At 37.1% G+C, this 21,141-nt stretch overlaps 1 protein-coding gene across 1 annotated transcript; it reads left to right on the top strand.

Annotated features, from left to right (window-relative positions):
- The first annotated feature begins 18,766 nt into the window (after positions 1-18,766).
- On the top strand, positions 18,767-19,736 carry LOC147820501 (olfactory receptor 7C2-like). Its single transcript, XM_087204166.1, has one exon. The coding sequence runs from the start codon at positions 18,767-18,769 to the stop codon at positions 19,727-19,729; it is 963 nt and encodes a 320-aa protein (XP_087060292.1). The 3' UTR covers positions 19,730-19,736.
- Positions 19,737-21,141: the final 1,405 nt, after the last annotated feature.

Here is a 21,141-nt window from a genome sequence, read left to right as displayed (position 1 = left end):
TATTGTGAAAGGAATTATTTGCCCTATTTCTCTTTCAGTGAGTCTGTCATTGGTGTAGAGGAAAGCTATTGACTTTTATGTGTTGACCTTGTAACCAAGTACTCTACTGAATTTGGTTATTAAGTCTAGAAGCCTTTTGGTGGAGTTCTTGGGTTCTTCTATATAGAGTATCATGCCATCTGCAAATAATGACAATTTGACTTCTTCATTACCTGTCTTTATTATCTCCATAGACGCAGAAAAAGCATTTGACAAAATGCAATATGCATCTATGATAAAAACCCTACAAAAAATTGGAATACATGGTCTCTACCTCAAACTGATAGAAGCCATCTATGTAAAAACAACAGCCAATATCATACTAAATGGTCAAAAACTGAAATCCTTCACACTAAAATCAGGAACAAGACAAGGATGTCCACTATCACCACTCTTGTTCAATATAGTTCTGGAAACATTAGCCACAGCAATTAGACAAGAGAAAGAAATAAAGTCTTTTACTGTATTTTAATCATTTAAAGTTTAAAAATTTATACTTTCATTATAATTTTATCACACAACATGTATCAGACATAAGATAGAGTCCAATAAAATGTGTGCACATTTTAAGAAAATAAAATATATAAATATTTTAAAACTACAATTATATTGAGATCATAAGATTAATACAAGGTAACTTTAGCCTCTGCTATTATAAGAAGTGCTCCAAGTTGCAAAGGACTGTAATATTGAGTATTCCCAAAGCAGGTTTAAAGAGTTAACCCCTCAATTGTGTTGTTTATAGAGGTGAGCCTGGCTGCTGCCTACTTGCCGAGGTCAGAGTAACTTGCACCCAAATTCCATTCCCACAACTAAAACCTTCTGACTAAAAGGACAATATTCTAGTTACAATCATACAGTTTGTCTATTCTGTTCCTAATTTGAGAATGCTTTGTCTTGTCCTTTGCAAGCCTTGTTTACTTTAATTTCCATAGAAACTGCACTTAGCTTGCTTTTACCCCAATTGATTGCCAATAAAGTTAGTGCCTGGGACTGACCAGGCCCTTGGTGAGTTACACCAGCATTCATCATCCTGGCACCCTGATTTCTCTCTGCTAGTTCTGTATGTTAATGTATGTTTTTCAGGCTGGCATCATATACTGGACAGGATACTGGAACCTAACTGCAGGGATCCCCAGTACCAAGGGGTGACTATGATCTTCCAGACATTAGTTAGCACAGAGAAATGCTGCTTGGGTTACCTTGGCCATCGAGATTGCTGCATGTGCATTTTTAATTTCTTCTCTAAGGGCCGGCAGTGTAGTGGGGTTTCTATGATATGTGATGTCCTCTAGGGTCCCCCACACAAGTGTGGCACCATCTGTTGAAAAGACATCATACTATTTTGCTTTTCCTGAAGTGGATTCTCACTGAGATGTCCAAGCTGATTTCAAATTATGTGCCTATTTTCTTTCTTTTTTTTAAGCTTGCATGTCTTATTTATTGCAGTTAACATTATAGTTTCAAAGTGCATCCATTTTCCTACACAAGGATCAAGTTTATCTTCTATATGGCATAGTACCCCATTCTGTATGAATATAATTTTCTTCATTCATTCACCTGTTGATGAATATATGGGCTACTTCAAAGATTTAGCTATTGAATTATGCTGCTATAAACATAAGTATGCAAGCATTACTGTACTATTATGTCTTTTTTAAATTAAATTCTTTTATTGGTACATTGTATGTATACAACACAATTACATTTCTCATTGGGAATTGTACCATTACATAATGCATCTTGGTTCTTATTTTTTCTCCATTCCTAGCCCTCCCTTCATGCCCTCAACCCTTCCCTATTTACAAAGACTTTATTTCCATTTTTTCCATTTCTCATCATTTTTCCTTTCCCTTCTTTCCTTTCCCCTGCCCCTCCCACTACCCCTACCCCTTTGGACCTTTTCTTCCTATTTTACATTTTCAATTATTCATTCTAATCATTGTATACTATTATGTCTTTAACTCTTTCAGGAAAATACCTAGAAGGAGAATAGGTAGGTCAAATGGAATTTCTAGTTTTTAGTTTTTTGAGAAATATTCATGCTGATTTCTATAACCGGTGTACTAGTTTACATTCTGCCAACTGTGTAGAAGGGTTCCTTTTTCTCCACAGCCTCACCAACATTTATTATTTGATTTCTTGATGATAGCCATTATTTCTGGAGTAAGACAGAATCTGAGTGTTGTTTTAATTTGCATTTCTCTAATGGTCAGAGATATTAAAACATTTTTTATGTATTTATTGCCATTTGTACATTTTGTACATCTTTTGAGAAGTATCTATTCATTTCAGTTGCCTATTTTTTGACTGGATCTTTTATTTTGGAGAGGTCTAATTTTTCTGAGTTCTTTTTATTTTCTAGGTATTAGTCCTCAGATGTGTAGCTGGCAAAAAGTTTTTCCCATTGTGTATACACCCATTTTCTGCAGCTGTATTTCCAGTACAACTGCAAAGGGAGAAGATCCAATAGAGGCCACTGGATCTTCAAACTTAAAATATTTACTGTGTGGCCCTGTATATATAAAATTTCATAACCCTCATTCTGAATCTTATTACCAGTTTATTGATGGGTTTCTTCACTGCTAATATTTGTAGAAAGGCAGCCCTTTCACGTAGCTGATTTATTCATCAGGAAATGTGTTGGAAATTCTCAGCCCTGTGATATTTTCTTTATCCTAAGCATGGACTTCACACCATGTGTGAAAGATTAATGAAGATCAGCCTGAGTGAGCTGGAAATTTATAAATTGGCTTTTCATATTAAAAGTTTGAGTATGTCTATTAGCCCACAATATCTTGCCTGAAAAGGCAGCATTTGGTGTGTGGGAATGTAACAACTCCCCATGCTGCTGGTCACAGCAAAGGTCTCAATGATCCATTAGGCTGTGACATCTTGGATGACAAGACAATATTGCACTAAGGGCAACATCACTCATGGACACAACTTGCATACAAGCAAAAATTAATCTATGGGCAAAAGCAGTTTTCTCATTAATCAATGATATGCTCCAGCTAGCATGCCTTGTTCCCTTGTTGCTAGGACACTGCTTGTATCAGTGCTCTCCACTTCACTGTTCCCTGCCCTCCCCTTACCCCTGCAAGAACTATGTATTCAATAAATAATGGTAAGCTTTAGGAGAGAGTGTCTTAGCCTTATAAGAGCTTTGACCATCCTGGACCCCCTTTATGCAGTAAAGATCTTGTCTTGTCTTTTGTTATCCTTCTGCTGTATCCTTGGTAGAGCAATTGGGGGTCTGGTCAGCCTCCAGTAACTTGTGCCCCATACAGGGACTTATTGCCTGACCAAGGGAAGGTCACTCAGAGTGGATGCCACTGGACAGCAGATACAGTGTGAGGACTTCATGGTACAAAACAGAGGCAACCAGACCAGAGAGCTCTATAAGGTTATGCTCACTAGTGAAAAGGCTTAGCCTGAGACCAAAGCATGGGGCAGAGCATGTCAGCTGATGAACAAAGATACATCCAATTGCTCTAAGACCTCTTATAAAAAGCAGAATCTCATGTTCTGGTCATGAGCTTGATGGAAAATCAAATATTTTGAACTGTGTGAATTTAGGTCTGATGCAATTTTCAAATGGTTTCTGTCTTTTCTCAGGCCCTCTTCTCAAATAAGAATATCTCAAGTTCTTTTGCAAGAGGTGGGCATGAAAGGGAGTGGAGATGAGGTCAGCAAGCCTTAGTTCACCCTACCTCAGTGTTAGGTTGTACTAGGAAGATCATCCTCTGCTCAGGATTCATCTCTCCTCATCTTCCCACATCAGGTCACAGAAATAGTGCTAACTAAGCAGAACAATCCAGGAAATGACATCCCTGTCCAGCCAGCAGCATGACCCCAAAGTGTACAACCCACAATGATAGTCTGGCCCTGAGAGTTTGTATCTAGTAGGTCAAAAACTTGTGTGGTTATCTCAGCATGTAGAAATGCTGGCTCTACTCTACTTTCATGTGTCTGTGTGTAGAGTGTGCATATTGCAGTGCACAATTCAGAAACATGTAGGCTCATCATTTTTGTAGTGCTAAGGATCAAACTGTGGTCCTTGCATGTAACAGGAGAATGCATTAAAGTACACTGCTACAGGACCATCCCAACCCCTACCTATCTTGGTATGTACTAAATATAAAAATTGTTATAGTTATTATACATTAATACAAATTGTGAGACTCAATGTGTATTTTTTCACTATGAGAAATGTTTTTCTTGAAATGAAGAGAATTGATATTAAGAACAATTTAAGTGTACAAAAATTAAAGAGATCATCTGAATAGTCTATTCTTTCTCCTTCACCATTATGTTTAATTTTATGTCACAATTCATAAATCAACACCACACATTTATACTAATAAAATCAATGGTTCAACTTAGAGTTCAATTTTTCTGTTGTACATTATTTGGACTTTGGCCAAAGTAAATTGACCAATAGCCAGCATTACAGTATCATATAAAAGAGTTTCATTGCTTGATAAAACCATGAGATTTGGGGCTGTGGGTTTCACTCTGTGACCATTGTCTACAATAATTACTGTGCTGGGAAATACAGGAGTGCTCTCCAGCTTTCTCCTTTTTACCAAATGGTGAGAAAGAAAAGAAATGTCTAACTAAGCCCATGTCATCATTGAAAGTATCAATATTGGAGGAAAGTGAGGTTGTGAGTTAAAAATGGGTCATCGCAGTACATGCAGCAGTGTGTGAAATGCCCAGACAATCAGTATAGCAACATGCAGAGAAATTGCTCTCTCCCAAAGTCTGTGACTTCTTTGCATTATGAAGAGCCCTTGAGGTTCTGGCTGGCACAGACAGGTCTTGTTCCTGGGCTTTTTGTGAAGAACCAAGACAGTCCTATTGTCAAGGCCTACAACCAGGCTCTCAGTTATACCCTGCTCATCTCCCTCACCTTCTGTTTTCTCTGCTCCTTACTCTTCCTTGGACATCCCAACAGCCACCTGCATCCTCCAGCAGACTACATTTGGAGTTGTGTTCACTGAGGCTGTTTCCACCATCTTAGCCAAAAGCATTACTGTGATGCTGACCTTTAAGGCCACTGCAGCATGAGGCAGTTGCCGATATCAGGGGAATCTAACTCGATCATCCCTTTCTCCTCCCTGATCCAGCTCACTCTCTGGAATCTGGATGGAAAAAAATCCACCCTACATTGACACAGATGTACATTCAGATGATGGCCACATCATCATCATGTACAACAAGGGCTCACTCACTGCCTTCTACTGTGTCCTGGGATACCTGGGCTCCCTGGCCCTCCTGAACTTCACTGTGGCTTTTCTGGCCAGGAATCTGCCTGAAATTCAATGAAGCCAAGTTCCTGACTTCAGCATGCTGGTTTTCTGCAGTGTGTGGGTCACCTTCCTCCCTGTGTACCACAGCACCAAGGGGAAGGTCATGGTGGCCATGGAGGTCTTCTCGATCTTAGCTTCCAGTACAGGAGCCCTACGATGTATCTTTCTCCACAAGTGGTACATTATTTTGTGAAAGCCAAATAGGAACTCTCTTCAAGGTTCAGAGATAAGTCACATTCTGGGAAAAAGCATTTCTAAGTTAAAAATAATTTTATTCCTAAAGTATACAGAGGGGTCTGAGGCAAATATTCACCAATATTGTAGTCTGTTTTTAGGCCACTATGTGGTGTTTAATTCAGTGAACAACTGACTCCTCTTCTCTAATAGTCTTAAAGTAACTTTCATCTCTAATAGTCACTTTTCTAATTTGAATTTTAATCTGAATTTTTAATCTCATTTTATCTCCAACCAAACCTATTACTTGTACTCAAGTCTGATTATATTATTGACTCTTACACTGTTTTCCTTTGGCTTTCTCCATTCTCTTGTTAATATTTTGGGAGAGCCGAGCCTCCTCAGGGAGGCACCTGGAGAAGGGTCTGTTTAGTCAATATAATCCTTTATGCATGAGTAAGTTCATTAATTAATTCCCCAATAAAGAACAACACATGGGGAGCTAATCCTCAGCATCAGAGCATGAAAGTTGGAGCTCCAGTCCAGAGCTCAAGAGCTGCATGCCATTATTCCTTCAGCAAAACAGCAGTTACAGCTATTAAAAAGTTATATTTCCTTCAATTCACAATTATATTCTTATCAGCTTACTGAGGCATGGTGGGACTAAACAGCTGCTGCATGACCTTGTCCATGCTACACATGTGTGGTTGAGTATGTTAAGTCATTCTTAGATAACTGTGCCCCATTATGTGAATATTCCCAAGAGCTGAGTTGTGAAATTAAGTGTCCTCAGATACCCTCCAATGCCTGGGCTTTGAGTATATTCAGAAGTGGAAACCCACATGTTTTACTATGTACAGTTTTGTCAGTAGGCTGCTGTTCCTGAATTTCTTTTTTTTCCCATTAAGTTTATTGGTACGTTTTTGGTATAAAATACAGTTACTTTCATCATTGGGATCTTGTACCTTTACATGAGTTTCTTGGTTCTTATTTTTTCCCCTTCCCTTGCCCTCCCTTCACCCCCTTCACACTTCCCTATTTGCAAAGACCTTGTTTCCATTTTTTTCCTCTTTTCATATTTTTTTCTTTCCCTTTTTTCCCTTCCCCTACCTCTCCCAATTCCCCTGGTCTTTTAGACCTTTTCTTCCAGTTCCACAATATCAGTTATACATTTTTTAAATTACAATATTAAGATCTAGGAGACATTATCACAGATTTTACAGAATTTAAAAGGATATTGAAAGCATATTGCAAAAATCTTTTTTGAATAAATTTGACAACTTCTAAGAAGTACCTTGGAAGACAAATTAATGAAACTAACTCTGGAGGAAATATAATATTTGAATAGCACCTATTAAAGAAAATATATTCCTAGCTTGAAAACCTACCTATATGACAACAGCAGGCTCATATACATTTTTACTGATAAATTATATCAAACATTTAAAGCAGAAAAAAAAGGAACATTTCTCCCCTCATTTAAGGAAGTCACATTGTGCTAATCCTAAAACTGGATAAAGATAATAGAAGAAAAATGTATGAACATAGATAGAAATTTGTTTAACAAGACAAACTATTGGAAGGAAGATCGGGCAGGATGTAGAAAGTGGTTTTGTTATAGGGATGGCAGTGTTGGTTCAGCATTAGAAGATCCACCCCCAAAAGTCATCATTTTAATGGAGGAAAGGAAAAAGTCATATGATCCTGCCACTAGTTGGAGAAAAAGTATTGGACTAAATTCTACAGCTGTTCATGGTAAAAGATATCAGGAGCCTAGAAGTAGAACAGCAACTTCTCAACAGATTTAAGACATGTACTCCATACTTCCAGTGAGAATGCCTTATATAAATGGAGAAGATACAATGCTTTCTCCTTAAGGTGGGGAACAAGGGCAGATATGCTTACTCATCATCTTTCCATTAAACTTTGAAACCTAGGCCCCACCAAAATAGTCTGGCAATAAAATGACACAACTAGGATAGGATTGGCATGGCAGAAGCAAAATCTTTATATGTAGATGAAATGATCATCTACAGGGAAAATACTAAGAAATCTCTAGGAGCCCCTAGAACTTGTATTTGAATTTAGCAGGATTAGAAAACACAAGGTATATATAAAAATTCAGGTCCATGTATTCTTGCTATAAATGAAGCATTGGATATTGAAATTTAAAAGTTATGTAGGAGTACAAAGGAGCTAAAAAAGTTAAAAACAAAATCAGTGTTGTAAGACATTTAGTACCTAATTTTTAGATTTCTTCTAAAGCTACAGTAATCAAGGCAGTGATGGAATCCCATTTATCAAATTTTTTCTTTTATACATCATGTTTTTTGTATCCTAGGTAGTTCTTGCCTACCCTGAATTCATAAATATTTTCCCTTATAATTTTTTCTTAAAGTTTTATACTTTTAGGCTTTCTTATTTAGATTCATAGATCCCTCCAAGATATTTTCATGTATTGAAAAAAAGAGTTGAGGTTAATTTTTTATATACGGATACCAGGTGTTCTAGTGCCATTTGCTGCAAACACTATCTCTTCCTTGGCTCTTGAACTGAGTTTCTATTCTATAAAATGCTAATGTTAAATAATCTTTCAAAACTCAGTGGACCATATGTGTGTGGTTCTATTTCTAGATCCTCTGTTTTATTCCAATGATCTATATGTCTTTCCTTACACCAACACTGCCTTGATTACTGTAGATTTTGAATTTCTTAATATATTCCATTAAGCCTTTTCCTCTTGAAGTACCACACTTTCATATTCTGGCAGTAGTATGTTATGATAAACATTTACATAATTACCATATAACATTTTCCTTTCAATATTCTCACAGCTATTTTTAATTAGTTTTATTGGTACATTTCAGGTATATAATATAATGACATTCATCATTGGAGATTTATACCTTTATGTAATATAACTTGATTCTTAATTTTTCCCATTCCCCTGCCCTGCCTAAAACCCCTCCACCCCCTCTATGTACAAAGACTTTGTTTCCATTTTTTTCCTTTTCTCATGTTAATTCCATTCCCTTCTTTCTTCTCCCCTACCCCTCCCACTTCCCCTGCCTCTTTGCACCTTTTCTTCCTATTTCACATTATCTATTACACATTTTAATCTTTACTTACATGTACAGTTTCTCACACCACTGAAACTATTTGGTATTTACAAATATGTGTCCTATTCATTTCACTTGAGTATTGCCTCAATGGGCATCCATTTAGCTATAAATATCTTTAGTTTCTCATTCCTTATGGTTGAGTAGTACTCCATTTTATATAAAAAAACACATCTTCTTTATCCAGGCATCAGTTGATTGGCACTTGGGCTGATTCCATGATTTAGCTATTAAAAACTGTGCCACTTTCAACATGGATGCATATATACTGCTGTGGTATGATGCTTTTAATACTTTTGGGAAGATACCCAGCAGGGGAATGGCTGGGTCAAACTAGGACCTCTAGTCTTAGTTTTTTGATGTATCTCTATACTAATTTAAATTGTGGTTGCAGCAGTCTACCCTTCCATCAACAGTGGAGAGGTGTTCTTTCCCCCCACATCCCTGGCAGCATTTGTTATTGGTTGATTTCTTGATAGAAGCCATTCTTTCCAGGGTGAGGTGGAATCTCAGCATTATTTTCATTTGGATCTCTCAAATTACCAGTGACATCGAACATTTTTAAAATGCTTATTTGCTGTTTCTAATTCTGAGAAATATCTGTTCATATCAGATGCCCATTTTTGGATTGAGTCATTAAATTTGTGAACTCTGACTTTTGTAAATTCTTTATATATTCTAGATAGTAGTTCTTTGTCTGAGGAATGGCTGGAAAATTTTTTTCCCTATTGTGGGTTATCTCTTCACGTTGTTGCTGGTTTCTCTTGCTGTGCAGAAGTTTTTGATGAGAAGAGTTTCCACTTATTGATTCATTGTGCTAGTTCATGTGTGACTGAGATTTTGTTCATGAAATCTTTGCCCTCTCTTCCAGCCAGTTTAGTGTTTCTGCTTTAGTAGTTAGATCTTTGACCCATTTCAATTTTATTTTAGTGCATACTGAGAAATATAAGTTTAGTATTAATCTTTGGCAAGTTGAAACCCAATTTATCCCTCACCATTTATTATCTTTCTTTCAGTGAGGGTGCTTGACTCCTTTATCAAAGATGAAGTGACTGAGTGTGTCTGGAGTTGTTTCTGTGTCTTCTAATTGGTTCCAATGATTTGCAGGTCTGTTTCATTGCCATTACCTTGCTGTTTTTATTACAATAGCTTTGCAGTATAGTTTCAAGTTGGGAATTGTGGTACCCCCTACCTTGTCTTTGTTGCCTGCAATTTCTTTTGCTATTCTAGGTCTCTTGTTGTTCCAAAGGAATTTGTGGATTTTTTTTCTCCTGGTCTGTGAAGTATGCTGTTCAATGTCAATTGGGATTGGATTGAATCTCTATAGCAGTTTTGGAAGTATGGGCATTTTTACTATACTGGCTCATGATTTTTGTGTGTTGACCTTGTATCTAGCTACTCTACTGAATTTTGGTATTAAGTCTAGAAGACTTTTGGTGGAGTTCTTGGGGTATTCTATATAGAATATGAGGTCATCAGCAAATAATGACAATTTAACTTCTTCATTTCCTATCTTTATTCCTTTTATTTCTTACTCTTGTCTAATTGTTCTGGCTAATATTTGCAAAACTATATGGAAAAGGAGTGGTGATAGTGGACATCCTTTTCTTATTCCTGATTTTAGTGTGAAGGATGTTAGGTTTTGGCCATTTAGTGATGTTGGCTATTGGTTTTTCATAGATGGCTTTTATCAGGTTGAGATAGAGACTGTCTATTCCAATTTTTTGTAGTTTTTTATCATGAATTTCTGTTGGATTTTGTTGAATGCTTTTTATGCATCTATTGAGCCTATCATATGGTTTGTCCTTGGCTCTGTTCATAGAGTGTTTTGCATTTATTGGTTTGCACATGTTGAACCATACCTGTATCCCTGGGATTCATCTCTCTTGGTCAGGGTGTATGATCTACTTGATGATCTTCTGCATTTTGTATGCCAGTATCTTATTGAGGATTTTTGCATCTATGTTCATTAATGAGGTTGGCCTATAGTTCTTTTCTTTTTGGTTACATCAATCTCTGCTTTTGGAATCAAGGTGATGCATTCTTCCAGTAATTAATTTGGGAGTATGCTTTCCTTTCAATTTCATTGAAAAGTTTAAACTGTAGTGTCAATAGTTCTTCTCTTAATGTCTTGTAGAATTCAGTAGTGAAGGCATCATGACCTGGGCTTTACTTGTTGATAATTTTTAAATTATGTATTCAATTTCATTGTGTGCTATTGGATTGTTTAGAATTTTTAGATCTTTTTCATTCAATCTGTCAATTTCTTCTGTGTTTTCCATCTTAATGGTGTATAGGTTCTCAAAGCATGTGTTGATGATCCTCTGGATTTCTGCTCTGTCAATTGTAATTTCACTCTTCATTCCTAATTGCTTGGATTTGAGTCTTTTCTTTTCTTTTTTGATAAGGTTGGCAAAAGGTTTGTGAATTTTATTTATTCTTTTGAAGGACCAACTCTTTGCTACATTGACTTTTTGTATGGATCTCTTAGTCTCCATTGCATTGATTTCTGGTCTGATCTGTATAATTTCCTCCTTTGTATGAGCTTTGGCTTTGTCCTCCTCTTCTTTTCTAGAAGCTTGAGGTTCAGCATCAGGTTTTTGTATATGAGCTCTCTCTGTTTTCCTAATATGGTCATTCACTGCTATGAATTTCCCTTGTAAGACTGCTTTCACTGTGTCCCAAAAATTCCAATATGTCGTATTGACGTCACTTATTTGTAGAAACTGTCTGATTTCTTCTTTAATTTCCTCTGTGAACCATTGATTGTTCAGAAGCATATGTTTATAAAGTTCTTGCATTTTCCTTGGTCCAATTTCATGGCACCATTATCTGATAATAGCAGGGGATAACTTTAATTCCTTTGCATTTACTTAAACATTTATTTAAGCAAGTATGTAGTATATTTTGCACAATGACCTATGTGCAGCTGAAAAGAATGTGTATTCTGATATTGTGTATTGAAACACTCTGTAAACATCTGTCAAGTCCATTTGTTGAGGAGTTTGATTGAGTTCTAGTATTTCACTGTTTATTTTTGTCTAATTGTTCTATTGATTTGTGACAGTGGGTATTGAGGTCCCCTTTCCTGTAGTATTAATGCTTATTGATTTTTCATGTCTGTTTATATTTGTTTTATATAGTTGGGTGGACTAGTATTTGGTGCATATATATTCATTATTGTCATGTCTTCCTCTTGGATTTTTTCCCTTACAAGGATGCAGTGTCTTTCTTTGTCTCTCTTAATTAGTGTTGGTTTAAAATCCATTTGATCTGCAAAGAGGATAGCTACTCCTGCTTTTTTCCAATTCCTGTCACATGGGTCATTATTTTTCACCCTTTAACTTTCAGTCTATGAGTTTCTTTTTTAATTGTGTTTCTTGTATGCAGCGTATTGTTGGATCTTGCTTCTTGACCTATTCTGCCAGTCTATTTCTTTAATTGGTGAATTGAGACCATTAACATTGGTGGTTATAACTGACATGTATCGACTTATCCTATTCATGACATTTTCCTTTTGTTGGATTCTTCCACTTTGCATTTAATTTCTTGTCTTGTCTGATGAATTCATTCTGTTGGGCTTCATTGGTTGTGATCTTCACTCTCTTTTCCTAGGATATTGTTCAAAATTTTTCTGCATGTTAGTTTGGTAATCATGAAGTTCCTCAGGTGCTCTTTGTCATAAAACTATCTTATTTCTCCATCAAGATTGAAAGATAGTTTTGCAGGTTACTTAGATCTGGGTTGGAGGTTGTGTTTTTTAGGGCTTGAAATACTTCACTCCAGGATCTTCTTGACTTGAGGGTTTGTGTTGAGAAGTTTGTTGTGATTCTGATGGGCTTGCCTTTGTATATGATTTGTTACTTTTCTCTACCTGTTTGTAGTATTTTGTTCTTCTGTTGGGTTTCTGGAATGTTAACTATTATATGCCCAGGTGTGGATTATTTGATCATGGCTAGTTGGAGTCCTATATGCCTCACTTCTCTGTATGTCAAGTTCTTTTCCTCTGCTTGGGCAGTTTTCTGCCATTACTTCTGTAAACAAGTTTTTTTAATGTCATTTGCACTCTCTACTCTTTCTTATTTGACTTCTTTCAGGGTTATGTTATTATTTGCATCATCTAGCAGCTGCTGGATTGTTTTCTCATTTTCCTTTGGTATTTTTAAGACTATTTCTTTTCCTGGTCACTGATCACAATCCTGTGTTCTATATGTGATATTCTGTCCTCACATTGGGTGTTTCTGCTGCGTAAACTTTCAATGGAGTTTTTAGTCTCCTGGATATCTTTTTTCATCTATTTTAAAGATTCCATTTGTTTCCTATGCTGGGATTCCATCATGTTCCTGAGCTCCTCTATTTTTTTTTATCTGTATCTGCTCTAGAGTTATTAAGCATGTCTTTCCTTGAGTATACCATCTCTGTTATTATCTGATAAATTATTTCTGATTACTTTTTTCCACATACTCTGATTGCCAGTTGAGGGATGAGAGGTTCCTGAGTTTCAGATTATGCCATCTTGTTGACACTTGTGGCTGCTTTACATGATCTGGAAGTCTTGTTTTGAGACTTGCTTATGTGCGTTCTCATTTCTAGTTTTTGTTGTTGTTGATGATGTTTTTGGTTTAACTCCTAGGTTGCTGCTTGCAAATTGTTTATTGCAAGTATCTTTATTGCAAGTATTCAGAACCCTCAGGGAATGGTTACTTCTTGGATTGTCTTCCAGGTTTAGTTGGCCTCTGTGTTTTAAGCCTGTAATGACCCTTAGGCAATCTCAGTCTTGGTATACCAGGAAGCACAACTGACTAGGACAATTACATCACCATGGCCAAAGTAATACAATCAACATCAATGATCACATCAATCTACTCTTCTTCTTCGACCTTATCCATCTTCTAGTGAGTTAGTTTTCTATTTTCATGACATAATACCTAAGAAAAACAACTTACAGAGGAAAGGATTCATGTTGGCTTGTCATCAGAGGATTTAGTCCATTGTCACTTGGTCCTATTTTCTCTGGCACTGTAGTGAAGCAGAACAACATGGTGAGGAGCACAGGGTGGAGCAAAGCAGCTCAGTTCATAGTGGCAAAGAAGTAAAGAGGGAGAGAGAAAGGGAAAGACAGGGATCCTAATACTCCCTTCAAAGACAAATCCACAATGAACTACAGTAGTACCACAGTTCAGAACCTTAATTTGTGATATGATTTTGGAAAATATGGCCACATATTTTTGGGAAAGATGATCATGATCATGTTTGTCTTCCAATGCAGAGTACAAAAACAAAAACAAAATTTTTCCAAATGCTTCTGTTTGTGAACCACGTTGTTTACAAACAAAAGGGTTTATGAACTGAGGTGCCACTGTACTTACTACAACCTTCCACATCCTCAGGCACCCACATCCTCAAGGACCCATTACCTCCCAATAGCATGTCAGCTGGGGACCAAGCTTCAACACATGAGTCTTTAGGGGCCATTTAAGACCCAAACCATATTACCTATTATCTTAGTTATATAGACATGATCAGCAATCTTTCAATATAAATATTATCTTTTTTTACCACTTGCCTTAGATTATTTAATGGGCCTTTTAATCCTCTTTGGCATTTTCAGGTTTGTAAATAGCTGTCTCTATGGCTTTATCTGGAGTGATTAAAGGTACCATTTCCTATATTGTGCATAGCATGCCAGAATGATCTTTAAAAATAGAAGTCTGTTCAATAATTCCTCCACTCAAAAATCCACTATCACTAAGATGAAAATGCATAGAATCCCTAGTGTTCTAAATCAGTTTACTTGAGATGCTCCTGCTTGCCTGTATGAAACATATACTTCTCTTCCACAAAACATGTTTACATGTCATTACCATAGGCCATAAGTCCATGCACAATGTTATTTGTGCAATGTTAAAGTGGAGTCTAATGTTTAAGATAGAAGAAGGACAAACAGAAGAAAGACAAAAGAAAGAACATAGAGTATACTAATCACAAAAGTCAGGGCATTAACAAAATAAACAGTAATCAGCTAGCTCTCCAAAGAGTAACATTCCTGCTATATGACAACACAAATACTTTCTAACACTCCTCTCAAGTAAAAGTCCTCTGCAATGTCCTCAATAATTTTCTTTCTCTCTGTCCAACAATGGATTTCACAAGGCTCTTTCCAGTTTATATCTTGTAGCAGCTGAGGCCTCTACACCAATATTAAGCAGAAATGTCACCCATTCCTGAGAAGTAGGAATGAACAGAGTCAATCCAGGAATAAAGCACAGATCAGATATGAATTCATGAGCATTGTAAGCTCCATGGTAGGGGTTCCTTCCATGGTAGGGATGAGAAAGTTCTCATTCCACTCATTACTTCTTTAAGCTAAAGACAGCCTTTCAAAAACAGTTGCTTTGTGTCCAGTTGTTCTCATCATTCTGAACTGTTTTAATAAATTGTGATTTGGGCTGTGAATTGATCACTTTCTTGTTACTGGCACACAATACTGGAAACCTATAAACTTAAGGAAGGAGAAGTTTATTTTTGCTCACATTTTCAGTTCATGGTCAATCTGCTGCAAGGCACAAAGGGCATGGTGGGAGGGTCTGCCATAGAGGAAAGCTGCTCACACCATGGCCACCAGAGAGAGGAAGGAGGAGCCAAGGAGGGAAATGTACCCTTCCAGGACACACCTCCAATCACTGGCCTCAAATCCAGCTCTGCCTCCTAAAAACAAGCCAGCTGTAGTGTCTCATAATCCAACTACCTTCCACAAGCCCCACTTCTGAGCTCACGAGCCTTTGGGAGGACATTCCAAGTCCAAACCACAACAGGCTGTAAAAGCAATGCCTTGTAACTTGTTAAAGATAGTCTTTATTTCTGGGCTGGAATATTGAAGGTTAACCAGTGGGCAAGTTTTGAACTTGGAAAGCTGCAGATACCTGCAGAGGACTACCTGGACAGCCAACCCACCCACCTCTCACATTCTCAACCCACCTCTCCCCGAACCACACGCCTGGAACTTTATGTATACTGCACCTTTAACCTTGAGGATATGTTTGACATCATTGGCAAATTTTTATGTGCAGTTGGATGTGTTCCCTGTCTTCAGCTTTAAGTGAAGGTGCTCAGGATTTGCACAGTCTTGAAAACTGTGCCTGTTCGCATCATTGATAGATAAAGAAACTCTGTTTCATATATGAGGCAATACCCACGGAGAATGATGAATAGAGGAGATTGAGTCCAGAAAAAAGTAACACCATGAACAAAGAGCCCAGGGAAAGGGAAATTAATATCTTGCAAAACAAGATAATCCCAAAGGTACAAAACTACCAACACACAAAAATATCATTCTATTTTGGTTACCTCACTCATGGGAACCGAACTGCTCAGAGAATAGAGTAACAATGGGATAATTAATTTAATGAGCATTCATTAGAATGTAATTTCTGAGGCTGTGAAAATAGTAAGTACACCTCCATCATCCACTCAGCTAGCTCTACTGCGTCAGGAAAGGGTGAGTTCCACTGTACGTTGCAGAGGACTTATGCCTGATGCCACATCCCTGTCAAACTTGGTGCTGAGTTGAACCCAAGTCACCTAAAGAACAGAGGATCATCAGGAATTCCTGATGTGAGCAGCAGGTATGGAGGCAGGCAGAGCTCTCAAAAGATGATAAATAAGAGCAATGCAATGAGTCCATCAAAGGAATTCTAAGCAGCTAGTTTCTGCATCCCTCTTGGTTTCTCTTCCTCTCAGCTTCTTCTCAGATTGCTTTCTTTTGCTTCTAGAAGCCAATTCTGAAGCTCTCTACCTTCCTAACGGACATTGGCCTTCCCTTAGCATCAGCATCTCTTAAGCGTTTCTTATCCAAGATCTTGTCATTTTTCCTAAGCCATTCATTACAAGTGCCTTCATTCTTCTCCATCCAAAGTGTCAAACATCTACTACTCTTATACATTTATTTTATGAATATTTAATATGCTGCATCTTTTCTACAGCAGTGCATTCATCTACACTTTGTTATGCAGGCTTTGTAAATCAAAGTTATTAACCTCTATCACCAAATACATTATTCTTGCATTCTGATGTTCTCCAAGAAATGTTTTCATTGATAGTTTTTTAGTATATAACTCCTATTACTGATTTTTATTTTTCTACTTTCTACACAAAAGTTTTTTTCAGGAAATAGTGGTACTTTCAAAGAATATGTTGCCAAGTTCAAGTATATAATATTTATTTTCCTTATACTATTTCTTTATGTTTCCTTCAGAGAACTGATATACTGTCTTGTTCTATATCTAATGTTTCAAAATTATTTACATTTTAGAGATTAGTATAACATCATTTTTCTAAATATTTAACTAATCATTAAACACTTATTCATAGCTTTACAAGTCCCCTGTAAAATACCAGGAAGCAAAGATATAAGTTAATATGATTTTAAAAATTTCATATTTAATGTGATAGCAAGGCTCATATTACATTACAAAACTCTAGATTATCCGCTTTCAAAGAAAAAAAGAGGAATTCCAAACCTCACTATACATTTTAACAAGAATCTGGAATTTTGCAACAATTAAGTAAAACCTAAAAAAAGTGTCATAAATTTATACTATTAGAAATTGATAGTAAATGAAATTTATAAAGAAACACAGAAGTAAAACGACACTTCATCAATACAGAAAATTAAAACTTTTATTAATATAGTTGCAATAGCTGAAATATACTATGGAGGAGTATCATTCTTCATGACATTAAATATAAATTGTCTTTAAAAATTGCTAACAAGAAAGTAATATAATCTATAAGTTTAAAAACAAACTTCAAGAAAGGATACTCAAAGTGGGATTGAGATATCTAGAGGGAAATATCTCTTATTGGAAAGAGAATGTGAGCATAGTAAAGAGGTCAAATTTTCCTAATTGATTTATAATTTTAATGGGCTCTAATAAAATTCTAATAGTATTTTTCATTCAACATACCTAGAGATCCTAAAATTCATCCAAAGAACAGATTGGGGCCAGTAATAAAATAATGATAGTGTTTAAATAATACCAGGTGAATTTCAGACTCATCTTTTAATTATATTATGAAGATAAATAATTAAAAACATGAAAAAAGGCCAGAAAGTTTGTTGCTATTGACATAGAGAATCATTTATCATCATTTATTAACAAGAATATGAAAAAGGAAATATAGTATCTGAATTCGGAAAAACTGGCAGTGGCCATTTACTGATTACCTAGGAGAAGAAAACATAAAATTAAACTTAACCCAAATATATTCATCATAAATAAAATTTAACAAGAAAGTAAATATCTGAAATGGGAAGTATAAAGAGCCATTTCAATATGGTGGTAATTTTTGTCCTGTTAGGATCATATGGTAAAAAATGTAACTTTCCATTTTACATTTAGAAACTTTAGGGTATGTTACTTAACAACTCCAGGTTTTCTCACCTTAGGTTGGGAATGTGGTAATTAAAATGAAATGGAAAAGGGAGATACTATTAAGAGAGGTTGTTAACATTATCTATAGAAGGACCATCCAAGGAACAAAGAATGAGGCAGGTAAAAACTGCAAAAAGCCAGCATAGTAAAACAAAGACCTTTCCAATGACTGATGAATCTGCCTAGAATTAGGAAATTCTCATTCCCAAATGCATTAGTCAGAACATGCCAGAGCAACCACCAGGGATGCTACAAAAGAAAAGATTGCTTAGATATGTAGACAAACACTGGAGACTGTTTCCCAAGCGTGTGTGTGTGTGTGTGTGTGTGTGTGTGTGTGTGTGCACCAGAATCCCAAGAGAGATTGTTTAGACCCAGAGTGTGGGAGCAGGTTGGTCAGGAGAGCCTAAAAATGCACATTTCTAACAAGTTCCATAAATATGCTCATATTGCTGTTCCAGAGAACACCGTTAGAGAACCACTGAACTAAAGCTGATTTTTTCAGGTAGCAATGGTAACTACAACTTGTCAGCAAAGACATCCAATGAGCCAACATCAGCCAAAATGAATAATTTATTGAGTTCTGTGAATTTGAATAATAGCTATTATGGGTCATCTTGGGGAATCCCTTTAGAGTGAATTTTGTTTTTCTTTTTGCCTCCTCATGGGTAAATCTGGCAGCTGCATGGAAACAGGAAATGAAACAGGAGTCACAAACTTCCTCCTCCTGGGATTCACAGATGACCCTGGCCTGCAGTCTCTCCTCTTTGGGCTTTTCCTGCCCATGTACCTGGTCACCATTACAGGGAACCTGCTCATCATCCTGGCCATCATCTCAGACTCTCACCTCCACACCCCCATGTACTTCTTCCTCTCCAAACTGTCCTTTGCTGACATCAGTTTCACCTCCACCACTGTTCCAAAGACACTGGTGAACATCCAGACTCAGAACAAAGTGATTACCTTTGCAAGTTGCATCACACAAATGTTTTTCTTCATTGTGTTTGGCTGCCGGGACAATTCACTACTGACAGCGATGGCCTATGACCGCTTCGTGGCCATCTGTCCCCCGCTGTACTACGTGGTCTTCATGACCCCACGGTTCTGTGGGCTGATGGCTCTGGGGTCCTGGGTGATTGGTCTCATGGGACCCCTGTCTGAGACCCTGACTGTTTTGAGGTTGTCCTTTTGCACTAATACCACAATCCCCCACTTCTTTTGTGATCTTCCTGAAGTCCTGAAGCTCCCATATTCTGACACCCTCATTAAAAACATAGTGGTGTATTCTGTGACCACCGTCCTAGCTGTTTTTCCTCTCACTGGGATTCTTTTCTCTTATTCTCAGATTTTCTCCTCCATCCTGAGAATCTCATCAGCAGGGGGCAAATACAAAGCCTTTTCCACCTGTGCATCTCACCTCTTGGTGGTCTCCTTGTTCTATGGCACAGGCCTTGGGGCCTACCTCAGCTCTGTAGCCACACCATCCTCTAAGATGAGTCTGATCCCCTCAGTGGTGTACACCATGGTCACCCCCATGCTGAATCCCTTCATCTACAGTCTGAGGAACAGGGACATGCAGGGTGCTCTTGGGAGACTCCTCAATAAAATGGGCATGAAGAACTGGTTTCAGGGAAGACAATTATTCTAGAAGTGAAGGAGGACGATTTAGGGATGATTCAAAGGAGCACACAACCTAGGTACCTCACAAGAGCAGTTCGTAGTAGGGGTCACACTTCTATGTGAATCTAATGCCACTGATCTCACAGGAGGCAGAGCTCAAGTGCTATTGTGAATGATGGGGAGTGGCTGGAAATACAGAGGAAGCTTCACTCACTGGCCCACCACTCACCTCCTGCTTTGTGGCCCAGTTCCTAACAGCCCACAGACTGGTACCATCTATTGTCCAGGGACTACAGATCCCTACTTTATACAAGGTTTATTTATCTCACAGTTTTGGAGGCTAAAATATCCAGGTATTATGGCTAAGGTTCTAGTGAGGATACTTCAGACTTCATCACATCATGGAGGATGGCATTGTAGTAGGAGCACTTTGAAAAGAGGGAGATCACACAAAGAGACAGGAAAACATAGATAGACCAGGGAGGTCTATTCTTTATAACCAGGCTTATTCTTTATAACCACAAAGGTCTCACAAGAACTACATCAATTCCTTCTCAGGGCAGCAACCCCGCCCCTAGACTCTCATTCTGAAAGGTTCTACCAGTTTCCAGCATTATCACACTGAAGACCAATTTCCCTACACATGAACCTTGTGTCAACAAACTTCAAGCATCTCCAGTTCATGGCATGTGATGTGTATTATTTTTCCTATTTACACATAAGGAAGCCATCATGGGACCTGGGTAACTAGCTTGAGTCACAGGTGTGGTGACAAAGCTCCAACTCAGGGATGTATAAACCAAGTTATTCTCTTGAATAATTTGGCATAGTGTAGTGGAACCTAGAATCTAACCTTATGATAATAATAGTTAAACTTTGGAGAAAAAAAGGAAACTTCTAATCTAAATTTCCACTTCTGGAATTCCAAGGCTCAACCAAGAAATGTTCTTTCTAAAATGTCTTTGTGCAGTTCATGATGCTATTTTAATTTTACTTATTTTGATAATTAAGATAGACACATTTTTATATGTTTTGTGTGTATGTTTTGTTCCTGCTTTATTGAAGTATAATTAACAAATAAAAGTTGCACATATTCCAGGTTAGAGTGCAGTGACTTGTTATCATACACACATTCTACTAGATTTACTTGCTTTTATTTTTCTCAAGTTTTGGTTCACCTCCTTTGATTGCTTCTCATATTAGATATTTTTATTCTAATTGATTTTAAACAATTTTATATGCCTATATTTGTATGCTTTGTTATAAATATATTCTAAATACGTTCTCTAGATTGGAATTTATGATTTATTTTCTTTTTTACTTAACCATGTTCAACTTATTTGAATCCACAATTATGTTTTCACTTTTATTCCTTTCTTGTCTTATTGAACTAGTGTTCAGGGGCTTTATATCTTCTTCTTCTAGAAATCTACTACAACT

Source organism: Heterocephalus glaber, unplaced genomic scaffold (genome assembly GCF_053883595.1).
Source record: "Heterocephalus glaber isolate CG9 unplaced genomic scaffold, H.glaber_assembly_v1.0 deba00001868, whole genome shotgun sequence".
Lineage (NCBI taxonomy): Eukaryota > Metazoa > Chordata > Mammalia > Rodentia > Bathyergidae > Heterocephalus > Heterocephalus glaber.
Note: the sequence above shows the minus strand (reverse complement) of the source record. Positions and strands in the feature narration are given on the sequence as shown.